General features: G+C 43.7%; 1 protein-coding gene across 14 annotated transcripts in view; it reads left to right on the top strand.

The window, feature by feature from the left end:
* Positions 1-7040, top strand: part of PKP4 (plakophilin 4) — a 250469-nt gene extending 243429 nt beyond the window's left edge. For 12 of the 14 annotated variants that reach the window (XM_030852714.2, XM_030852713.2, XM_060302413.1 and 9 more), the window contains 4 exons: positions 79-196; positions 2751-2879; positions 4601-4674; positions 6471-7040. In XM_030852714.2, coding sequence (XP_030708574.1) covers positions 79-196; positions 2751-2879; positions 4601-4674; positions 6471-6719 — 570 coding nt within the window. In that variant the 3' untranslated portion in view covers positions 6720-7040. The remainder of the gene's footprint in view (positions 1-78; positions 197-2750; positions 2880-4600; positions 4675-6470) is intronic. The other 2 variants (XM_060302417.1, XM_070045981.1) reach the window with 2 other exon arrangements.
* Positions 7041-12403: the final 5363 nt, after the last annotated feature.

The raw sequence follows: 12403 nt of genomic DNA, 5'->3' as shown, positions 1-12403 counted from the left end.
ACACGCTCGTAATCATTTATTGTAATGAAATGTCATTATCCACTTTGAGAGGTTTCTTTTCCTCTTTTAACTCCACAGGATGGGTGGAATCAGAACCATTTTATTACACCTGTGTCAACATTAGAGCGAGACCGATTCAAATCACATCCTTCGTTGTCTACCACCAACCAACAGATGTCACCTGTCATTCAGTCAGGTCAGTGGGTAAACTCCCCTTCTTGGTGAGAGCATTTGTGTGACAGAACATTGTTTCCCATTCAGAGATCGAACGTACGCTGATTAAGCCTGTCACCTCCAAACACTGAGGAAAGGAGAGTTTGCTCTTCAGGCTGAAAGCCTCCTTTGGGAATTACATGGTATTGTATACAGCAGACCCACTCTCCTCCTTCTGCTTTAAAAGTTTATGTAAGTTTACACCAACTGTGGCGCATAAAAGTATCCCGGGGTCCTCAATAGCATCTGTTCCCCCTAAGATTCTGCTTCACTAGGTTTGCAAAGGGGCCTGGGAACCTGCACTTAATAAGCTGGCCCAGTGATGCGGATACAGGAGAGTGGACGAACACACTTTGAGAACCACTAGGTTGTGCCTGAAAATGGCTGCCCTTGCCTGCCTGCAGGCCCTAAATCTGAAATCTCTTCAAAGTGATTTTTTTCGTTTTCTTGGTGAAAACTCTTAGAAAGAATCCCTTAGACGCGGGCTTTAGACCCATAGCCTGGGAGAGCCGTGATCTCCACCTGCGCCTTACTCCTCAGCAGTTAAAGCTTCATCCCCTGGCTGCCTTCCAGACCCCCAGCATCCATGGCTAATGGGAGCAGGCCCTGCAGGTGGCTTTACAGGAATTCCCTGTGATTTGTAAGTTGGGAATCTTGACAACCACACTACCTACCTATTGGTGGTGTTTAATTTGGTAGAAAGAATGTATTGAGGCTCAGACTGGGTTTTGTCGGGGGGGGGTTGTTTTTTGGGGGGGGTTTTTTTGCATGTAAGAACAGAATATTACTACCAAGTCGATTCAGTCCTGTAAATTTAATTCTTAACTAAATGAAACAGGAAAAGTAATAAATATCTTTTTCTATTCGGCTTTAAATCTCCCATTCTGACATATAAATATTACCTGTTGTATTCAACTGTGCTCCTGCTGGCAGTCTTATTTCTCACGTGGACAAATGTGACCAAAAAGACTAATATATGACTGGTGGTTCTTGTCACATAATTGGACGTCTCCGCTTGTACCAGGAATTTTTAAAAATTATCTCTGCCTACTGCATATGGTGTATATTTATGTCTTAGTTTTTAAATTATGAGTTGTTTTCTTGAAAGAGACCTCTGCTTGGTTTTTAGTACATCTTGCTGGGTTCCCAGGTGTAGCCTGAGGCTGTCTTGCTTTATAAAAATGCTCAGGATTCTTTAGAGACTCAGGAAGAGGGGTGCCCGGAGAAGCAAGAGAGTTTGCTGTTTAACGAAAGGCATGTGTACAGGCAAAAGAATAATTTCAGACAAATCAGGACATAGTCACTAAGCAATGAACTCGTTTTGAGGACCTCTTAAATATACGCACTGGACAGTGCTGACAGGCCCCGTCCAAGTTCCTAGGTCCCTCTCTGGATTCCATTTGAAGGTAGGATCTGATTCACACTTGTTTCTCCATTTATTCTGAGGACTGATCATCCACCCCTCAGCACTAGCACGGCATCTGCTTACGGGCACATCTCATATCTTGCTGATGTAATTATGGGAGGTGGGTGGCGATGGCCTCTGTCCTCCTACCTTGTAGAAAGTAGGCAGGATGAGAAGCACATAGACACTGCCCATGCATGCTCACTGTGTGTCAGTGAAGTGACTTTCTAGGGAAAATATTTTGATGTCAGTCTTCCTCTGAAAGCATCCGTGCACACAAAACCACTGGTAGCAGGGCCTGGGGCCTGCCGCTTTGAAGTGGATCCAGTGAATAAGTGACCACTCTTAATTACAAGATACTTCATTGCAAGCAAGATGTTTTTTTTTAATGAGAAAAAGAAGATGTTTTCCTTCTGTGCAAAAATGTCCCAGCAGGACACCCATGGGTAGACACGTTATTATGAAATGTTTGGCTCCAGCTGGGTTAAAAAAGCTGGGCCTTTGTGAGGCCTGGGCTTCTCAGCACCATGAGCTTGATGAGCAGGGCTTACGGAGTTTATAAATTTCCCTGACAGCTGATCACCATAAAAAGAATTATAAATTTTATGGGCTGGGCACTCTTATTCAGACACATTTAGAGATGCAGATATTTCTGAAATCATCAGAAATCAAAACATGCCGTAAAACATCTACTTACTGAAGAGCTATACATAACGGATAATAGATGGGTGTGTTACGAGTAAGTGAACTGAGATCATAAAGCAGCAAATGGAACTCTTGCATGACTGGGAAGTTACCATCACTCGGTTTCGAAGGCCCGAGCAGGTGGTTGAGACCCACCGTGTCAGTGGGGAAGCCGCATGATCCCTGCAACCACGTGCTGTGGCTCTCTAGCAAGCTTGGGGGTTGACAGTGCTGATCCTCACAGTGGCCGGCCTGCAGGTCACCTTCCAGAGACCCAGGGCTGGCTGCCCTACGACTCACAGCACCTCTAAGAGCTGACTTTAGTGCCAGCCACGTGCACTTCTAATTACTGACCTTTGTTTTTCCAGAGGGGACTTTCTAGAGACACTGACAGCCTGATTTCTCTTTCTTCTCTCTCTCTCCCTCCTCCTCTTGCCTCTCCCTTCAGTCGGCAGTACCTCTTCCTCACCAGCACTGTTAGGAATCAGAGACCCTCGCTCTGAATACGATAGGACCCAGCCACCTATGCAGTATTACGGTAGCCAAGGGGATGCCACACATAGAGGCCTGTACCCTGGTAAGACGCCAGTCGGGTGTGTGATAGAGTATCTCGAAAAGCCGCGTGTCCCCAGGCACTTGGCCGGTGGCCTGGGAGGTAACCTCTGCCTGCAATGAGATGGTCCCCCAGCAGCAAACCATGGTCCAGTCTCTGCATCTCCTGCTTCAGGGCCTTTTCCACTTGTTTTAAGTAAAAACAAGTGAGGGTAGTGGTCTGGTGACCGCACATAAAATGAGCACTGTATCCAAACGAGAAAGCGTTTCCGACTCCCCTGCAGCGCAGGCCCTTTGTCCTGCCCCCCTCCCCCCTCCCCTGTGTGTTCCAGAACCCTGAGCTCTGTGACACTTGGCAGGCCCACATCTCCTGGACTGACTCATAAATTCAAACCTGCGGATGGAGATTAATTCCACTTACATTTTTGTGGAGAAGAGTTTGAATGAATAACAAAATATATAACGGGATTCTCCTCAGAGTGATTATTTTTTAAGAATAACAAAAATGATGTTGCCCAGTATTAATATTTTTATGTCCTATTCAGAAAGCCCTGCATATAATTTACTTAAAGAAGGCCAACCTGAAGGGTTACCAAGGTTTCCTATTGTCTCCATTCTCAACTATGTTGCAAATTAGTACTCTACAGGTTTCAAATGAAGCAGTGTGAGCTACCAAAAAGTGGGGGAGAAACCCTCCTTTCTCAACAACAACAAAAAAAAACTGTTTCTTAAAAAGAAAGAAATAAAAACTGGTGGCAATTTAACAACTGCTGGGGGAGCAGTCTCAGTTGTGCTGTTGTCTTTAAGATTGTGATTTCACAGGACTGTTTACTAATCAACTACTGTTACTATGGCAATTAATAGCTCAGAAAATTGCAGATGCTACATTTCAAACACCAAGCTCTTTGCAGAGGAAATGCACATACCAACTGAAGTGCATTGTTGCTTCAGGTTTGCGGCAGCCTGCTTTATTTTAAAGATCGCCTCCTTAGCATGCACGCCCTTCTGTATCTTCTTTGCTTGCTTCAATAAACTAATTTGCCTCAAATATGTTTCATTTTCCTCATTAAAAAAAAAATAAAAATCTTTGCTAGCCTTAACAGTACTTGAAGGGTACCCAATGACATCATTGGGAGTCTACTGTGGACTCATGAAGACAGCTATCTGATTACCAGGTTCTTTTTGTTTTGAAACATACTTAAATATGGTGGACACAAGGATGTGCCCCCAGGTGGCCGGCCTGTTAGAACACACCTGTGCCTGCTCCTTCCAGGACCTGGGATTTTGAATCAACGCTGTTCTGAGGGCATGGAGCTTGTTCCACTGTGTTTCCCTACCCCCTCATCTGACCCAGTTCTCTAGCTCAGAGCCCTGGAAAAGCCGTGTTCCTTGGCACAGGGAGCGAGTCTGCTCTTCAGAGCCAGCCAGGGAAATCTTCACAGGTGGGAAGAGCTCAACCCGAGGTTGAGAAGGAACCCTTTTTGGATGAGCTATGCATTGGCATTGCTTTTTGGTGAAACACACAGCCTCTCTTTGCCGTATTCATTAGCCCCTAAGAACCCTGGGTAAGCAGCAAGCAGGCTTGATCCAGGGCACCCAGGCTGCTGACTGGTCCGGGGCTGTGCTGGCACCGGGGAAGGCAGGGCCTGTCGGGGACGCCACCAGCCCTAGAGCAGGGAGTCCACACAACCTAATGGGACAGAGTAATGAGCACTAGTTTTAATTTCGTAAAATATTTTCTTACAGGCTCCAGCAAACCTTCACCAATTTACATCAGTTCCTATTCCTCACCAGCAAGAGAACAAAATAGACGGCTACAGGTGAATTTGCAATATCATTTTTACAGAAGGCCGATTAGCAGGGATCAACACAGTAAGGGGTCCGCGCCGGTTGACTTACCTGAGCTGGGCCCACCCGGCAGGGGCCGAGGAGCTTTCCCGGGGGAATCTCTGCTCCTCGGAAGCTCATCCGTGGTTTAAGCAAATCACTTCCACAATAGCCTTATGTCCTTGCATATCCGAATTGGTACCACCATGCCACTGATGGCAACCAGCTGAGAAGTCTTTAACTCCTATTCTTTGCCCAACAGTTTCTTTTCCCCACTCTTATTTTTTTTTTTCCTGTTAATCTTTAAAATCTCTTCCATCCTGTGGGTGCGGAAAGGTTGGTAAGCACACTTCATTCTCTCTTCGCATTGTTCTTTTTTGTACGTACACCTCTTTCTCCATCTTCATGACTCCCTCGCATCCAAGCCTCCGTGGTTTGAAAACACCTGAGTCCACAGCCAGATCTCTATTAGGCTCAGAGGTCAGAGTGGACCCAGCCCTGCAGGGGTGAATTCCACTCTCCATCACAATAGGGACTAGTGATTGTAACGTTCAATCTCTGCGTTCATGAGGGGCCTTGAAGTTCATTTTGGTCCTTCCTGATGCCATGTCCACCTGGGCCATCTGATCTCTCCTCTTACCTTCCATTAACACATGAGCAACTGGGGGTTTCCCAAACAAGCCTGTATCCTGCTCTGCAGAAAAGGATGCTCTTAGACCTCCCTTCACATCATCTTTTCTCTGTAGATGGAAGAAGAAAAACCTCTCAAGTTACTCATAATCTTCTTTAGCCAGGAGAAATAGCCTCAGAATCGTAACTCTAATTAAAAAGCAAGTTTAGCTCTGAAATCCTTATAATATTAGAATGCGTTTAGTTCCAGAACGTGGTGTTGATACCTATGTGATAAATATGTTACATCTTACTAAGAGGGGGATTTGGGCATGATCGGGGGAAAGATAGACATTAGAATCATTACAGTTTTTCTCCAAACATGTTTGAAGAAATTAACGTGAGGTCAGAGATAAGACAACACAAAAGAAAATGAGGGCAGGGGTGGATGAAGCCCACCTGTGTTTCACCTTGCTTCCTTACAGATGGAGTTATTATTAGCCCCAGCTTGGGGAAGTCTTTTCCTTTAGAATTGTATGTGCTCACGTATCTCTTCTAATTTTGCTACTCTCCTGCCCAGAGACTGCCTTATTCCTTTAAAAGCACAGCCAGCAGGGTTTCCAAAGTGTGACTGTTCACCAAACTACATATTTCTTTTTCTTTTTTATAAACATCTTTACATGTTTCTTTTAAAACTGAGGGATGGACTCAATCTTCATCTCTGAGGTAAATGTTTTAAAAGATGGTTGTGCAATTACACAACAATCCAAAGCCCAAAAATCCAACCTTTAACTAATGTGCTAATGGTTTCCCTGTGTCAAAGCAAAAATCAAGTCTGTCCTTTCATTGGGCACGCCCAGGTCACAGGCTCCTCCACAGCAGAGCACGGAACTCGGCCTCTAGTAAGGAGGGAGGTGTCTTGGGTTCTCCCAAGGCGCTGACTTCTAGAGGCCATAGGAAAGGACTTGAGCAAACTGCCGGCCTGCCTGTAAACATAGTGTAAAATCCCTACGGTCCACTAGTGAACATACAGTATGCACCAGAAACAACTTTCAACCATAAATTCACAAACACTGAAAATTGCTTTAAAAATATGAAGCAGGAAGCCCACGTTAATTTTCCCTAAACATGTACTTCCAAAAATTGCCTTGATTTATTTGCTTTTTCATTTTGTCAACAGCATCAACAGCTGTATTATAGTCAAGATGACTCCAACAGAAAGAACTTTGATGCATACAGATTGTATTTGCAGTCTCCTCATAGCTATGAAGATCCTTATTTTGATGACCGAGTTCACTTTCCAGCTTCTACTGATTATTCAACACAGTATGGACTGAAATCGACCACAAATTATGTAGACTTTTATTCCACTAAACGACCTTCTTACAGATCAGAACAGTACCCAGGGTCCCCAGACTCGTGGGTGTAGCATCAATGCTTGGGAGAGGAACTCTTTCTTTCTAACCTTGTTTGGATTGAGATGAGAAGTCCGTCTTGCTGATTTGCTGATGAAATGTGAAAGTGACATGGAAGGAATGAGTGAAGAGAATTTTTTTTTCTTTTTTGAGGAATTATCAGGGAAGTGAGGCAACCTTTGGGAGGGAGGACTTTCTAAGCTCTACTTAGGCATTAGATCTAATTACCTGTAGATTCTATAGTCTGGTGAAGGTGTGGGCGATGTGATGAGAGGTTTGTGAAATGGGTGAAATGAGATGGGGGATGTGTAGGTCAAATCAAATTAAAGATGATTTTTTTAATGTGAATAAGTTATGTTCTGATAGTTTGTACAGAAAAAAAATAATAAAATGGATGCCCTTCATGTTTTATTGCTATTACTAAATGTCAAGATTGTATGCTATTGTGTCTTGTAAATTTCTTTTGTTGGTGTAAATATGGAAATGCCACATTGGTTGAGTGCCATCATCTGTAACGCAGTGTGTCATTTGAAAAGAGATTTGAAGAAACTGACAGCTTAAAAAACAAACGGGAAACCCAAGGAATCGTTAGCAGTTAAAAACAAACTACAACATCCTTTGTTTTCAAAATGAATAGTGTACCTTTGAAGCACAAAGTCCAGTCTGGTATAGCAGCGCCATGCCCATTCCCTTGTCTCTTTCATAGGACACTTCACTGCCATTTTCTATGCACATGAAAGAAAAATAAATGTGGAAATTTCATCCTTGGAAATTTGTTCCCTGTTCTTTTTTTTTTTTTCTGTGTATGACACGGAAAAGCAGATTGATAAATGCGAATCTCATTGCATCATGTAGGAAACGGCTTAAATATATCGAACTATTTTGGACTTTTCCTAGTTCTGTACAGTTAATACACTTTGTGAGATGGACTATACCAAAGAATGAAGCTGTGAACTTTCCTCCTCTTTACCTATCTTAGTGTTTTTATTTCTTGGGTTCTGTTTTGAATCTAATGCCCATTACCGTTTTATCATGTTTTTTTTCCAGACTGCTGTATATTTAACACCACTTTTCAACGAAGAGAAATTACATCTGGCAGCCTGGCCCTAACTAAATTGACAGACTCCTTTGGGCATCACTTTAAGAACTCCATAACTACATAAGAACAGTGGTCGGGCATTTATTGGTTGGCACCAACGTAATAGACCAAAACAAATTCTAAATTATTTTGCTAAGTGATTCCATGAGACAGAATAATTCCTGGCTTAGAGACAGGGTGGGGAGGCCCCAACCTGCATGGCAGGCGGGGGTCTTAATGCCAAACTGCATCACTTCTGAGCTTTTCTCCATCCTTGGAGACGACAAGGGCATCAGCCCCGGGAGGCCCAAAGTCTGAGGCCTTCCCAAGTCTGGGGTTTCCACCCTGCATCTTACATGGGAAACAACCCATATGGCAAGTCAAACCCAGAGGTGTTGACTCAGCTCAGTATATCCTGCGTATATGACACAAACCCTAGACGAAAACGTGTGTGCTTATATTTGTGAGTGCACAGAAAGAGTCCCAAGGCAAAAGTGCTTTCCCTTGCTGAGTGGACTGCGACCCAAGGTTAGGCTCCAAAGTGAAATGGAAGTACAAGTATAAGCAGGAAGATTCCCGAAGGCTGCCAATGGGGAGCCTTCCTGACATGCAGGCTCTCTGAAATGACACTTGAGCCAGTTCCCACAGACTGCCCAGCTGCCTCCGCCTCACGTGCCCTGGAAACAGCCCTCTTTAGACGGCAGAGGCTGCCAGACTCCCCCCAAGGAACTGGCATCAGGACTTTGGATATGTCTGGTATCCGTTTGAGTTTTGAATCACTGACTTCCCTGAACCTGATTGATTTTTGTGCATCTGGGTTAAAGGCCCTCCCCCAGGGAGTCAGGAATACAAGGGAATCTGCAGCCGGCCTGAGCTAATTGAGAGTGACTGTTGCTTTTAGGGACCTCATTAGCCTTTGGGGTAACTTAGCGGACCCAGGTTCCCCATCTGACAGAGCATTTCAAAAACTGACCCAAATTTAGATTGCAAAGAACTCACTTGGGCCTCCAGCCAGACCTTGTAATGGGACCAGAAAGAAGCCTGTGGGTGACGACTGGACAGAAAATCAGATGCCCTCTCAGGCTCCTCCCTTATAACCAGAGAAAAGAACCTGCAGACGGAGCCTGAAAGACACAGAACTGCATGATGGATCAAAGAGCTGAGCCCACTCCCACTCCAAGGCATAGGCATGAAACTCTACTAAAACAAAGTTGACTTTCTGCTGCTGCCCGGAAACGTGACCCAGTAGAACGCAGAATTCAGCTCTCGTGAAGAGGGCTGCGCTTCCACTCAGCCAGGATCGGCGTACTTCCACCCAATCCTGGAGAGTCAAGGCTGAACTGAGCCGATGTTGGTCAGCTAGACCAGGTTGCACCCTGACCGCACATCAGAACCACCTGGGAAGCTTTCATAGATAGGAGGGTCCCACCCTGACCCATGGAAACCCCAGGAGGTGGGGTCCAGGCATCAGTGTTCTTGAGAAGCTCCCTGGCTGATGGCAATGTGCGGTCAAGGTGAGAGGCCACTTGGCCTGCGTGCCATTCCCTCCCCTCACCACCTTCCTGCCCTGTGACCTGAAAGTTTAGTGGTTGGAGTTTGGGGTGTGAAGTTTGCCTGGAAGAGAGTGATAAAGATTTGGAGTAGTAAAATTGAGATCTTAAATTTAGAATGTCAGAAGTGAGGTTTTTCTTCTTGGCCAGAGTATATATCTTTTGCCCATGCATACTTTTTAAAAAGTTATGAAAGCCCAAGGGTGTTCCATGGGTGTCAGAAGTGATGACTTCAGACTTCCCTGGTGGTGCAGTGGTTAATAATCCACCTGCCCATGCAGGGGACATGGGTTCGATCCCAGGTCTGGGAAGATCCCACATGCCGTGGAGCAGCTAAGCCCACAAACCACAACTACTGAGCCCTCACACCACAACTCCTGAAGCCTGCGTGCCTAGAGCCCATGCTCCGCAACAAGAGAAGCCACCACGATGAGAAGCCCACGCACTGCAACGAAGAGCAGCCCCTCTCTCCGCAACTAGAGAAAGCCCGCGCGCAACAACAAAGACCAAACTCAGCCGAAAATAAATAAATAAGTAAGTAAGTAAGTAAGTATTTAAAAAAAAGAAATGATGACCTCACATAACACTTCCAGTCATCAATCCCTGGCCAGTGTTTGGTTGTCCAACGTGATTGCTGATTCTTGCAGTGAAATACCACTAGTTCACTAGTTAGTGCTAGTTTATCTAGCACTAACGATGTGCTACTAGTATCACAGACATCATTTAACCCTCACAGCAAATGTATGGAACCTGTACTGATAGCCCATTTTATGGATCCTGAAGCTAACTTGGAGGGTAACTTGCTAAAGGTGACATAATGAGTGGCAAAGGCAAGGTTAGCACCACAGTCTACCTTAACTACAATGCCAGTGTTTTTAAAATTCAGCAATCTGAGTTTTCAACCGAATTATTTTCCTGAAAATTTCTCATCGGTCTTAAATTTGCCGAAGGGAAATTTATCACAAAGGATAAAGGAAAAACTATCATCACTTGCCATAAATAAAAGGCAACCATAAAACGTTTGAGGGGCTGAATTTATCTAAAAAAAAAAAAAGAGGCAACCATAAAAATGAACATTTAACTATTAAACATACAAATATCCATGTACCACCAAAATTCATTGTCTACCACCACTGGTGTTACATGAACCTCATTTCTGGAAATGTGGGTCCTGATCATATATGATGATTTAGGTTGGGCTGAGAACTCCCCTTAAAAGAACCTTGTCTATGAACACAGGCCTGTTAAAATCTGCCACTGGGCAACCCTGTCATTTTGGAGTCTCAGTAATACCTTTGGAGGAACATGTATCTAAATCCACGGGATGGTGGTTTTATTTCCATGATCAAACCAGATTATAAGGAAAAACTGTTTGCAAATTTGGCCATTGCTGCTCACTTAGATTTTTGAAAATTTTTTATAACAGCATTATTCATAATAGCCAAAAACTGGAAACAGCCCAAATCTCCAATAGGAGAATAGATAAATAAATTGGGGTACACTCATAATGGAATACTAGTCAGCAATAAAAAAGAATGAACCACAGATACTCATAATAACATGGGTGAATCTCAAAAACATGCTCAAAAGAAACCAGACACAAAAGACTATACATACCGAATGATTCTATTTTAAAAAGAGGCAAAAATCATCTATGTTGATAGAAATCAGATCCATTGTTGCCTACTGAGTACCAATACCTACAGGGGTATTGACTAGAGCACTTTAGGAGATGATGGAAAGGCTCTATATCTTGCTTGGGGTGGCTCTTACACAGATGTATACATTTAGGAAAACTCATCAAAATGTAGACATAAGATCTTACATTTCATCACATGTAAAATTTATTCCAATTAAAAAAATTAACACTTCAAAAATCATGAAAGAAATGAGTGATGACATTGTCTGAGACTTAGTTTTATAACCTAGAATCAAAGTTATTCTTCCTAGTCTCCCGAGTTGAGAAAAATCCAATTTATAAATTTCAAACCTTATAAAACATCTACTTACAGTGGTTCTCACACAAAAGATTTCAGCACAGAATTCTTTGCAGTTATATACACCAGTCTGCTTAAAAGCTGACAGCTTACTAAAGTTAAACAATTCCAGAAAATTGATATTTGAAAAGCACTGTATGGGAGAGTCCTTTTGAATGAGCCTGTGACTGGACAGATTTACGTATGTGTTGACAAGAAAGTAAGTTGAAAAGTAAAACTCGGGCTTATGTTTAAACATGTTGCCAAGAGAGAGAAGTGTGTCACCCCTTTTATCTAATGATCCAAAGAGATGTGTAAACAAACACCTCACCCACCTTGGTGCTACCCAAGCTGAGGGAAAGGAATGTGGGAAAGGAGCCCTTTCAGCAAAGTACCAGAGAGGTATTAGCACAAAAACAGGTCAGTGAAATCAGAGGTAGAGCAGCTAATAGGATTTTTTTTTTTAACTCTACAAATGCAGGGTGGATTGAATTCAAAGAGGATCTTGCTATAGGTCAAGGAAATCCTTGCTGGAGAGGAAGCAAACAGTCTTAATTAGTGTGCAACTGGCGAGGGGGGTTGAAGAACAAAGGACGCAAAGCATGTTGGGGGATTCCATAGGCAGCTTCCATTCTGATAGGGAGCTGCCCTCTTCTGACCTATCCAGGGGCTGGACCTCAGAGACCATGTGCAGCCATGAGCTGCCACCCATACAGAAAAACTTCTCAGCTGGTGCTTGTCCATTCTGCCCCGCTCCAGGAGATCCTGCCTTTTGACTCCGGCCTTACTCACCCTTACGATAGAAGTTTGCTGTTATTCATCAGTGTGGTGGCTTGACTTGGCTTGCTGTCTTTATGAATGCACTTACTCAGGACAATCTTTCAAGGCTGCAGACACAAAAAGGAAATTATTAGCAACCAAATTATGACTTGAATTGTATCTGTTTTAGTGCTTTTCCCTGTTTTTTATGTCAGCAGCTTCACTAGAAGCAGCTGGCCTGTCCCCTGAGTGGCTATTTGTACCCATTGCTATTGCCTAATTCTAACTTGAAATCACCAAAAAGCATTTTGTGCTGTCATAATCATTTGCATGAG

This window comes from Globicephala melas, chromosome 7 (assembly GCF_963455315.2).
Source record: "Globicephala melas chromosome 7, mGloMel1.2, whole genome shotgun sequence".
Lineage (NCBI taxonomy): Eukaryota > Metazoa > Chordata > Mammalia > Artiodactyla > Delphinidae > Globicephala > Globicephala melas.
Note: the sequence above shows the minus strand (reverse complement) of the source record. Positions and strands in the feature narration are given on the sequence as shown.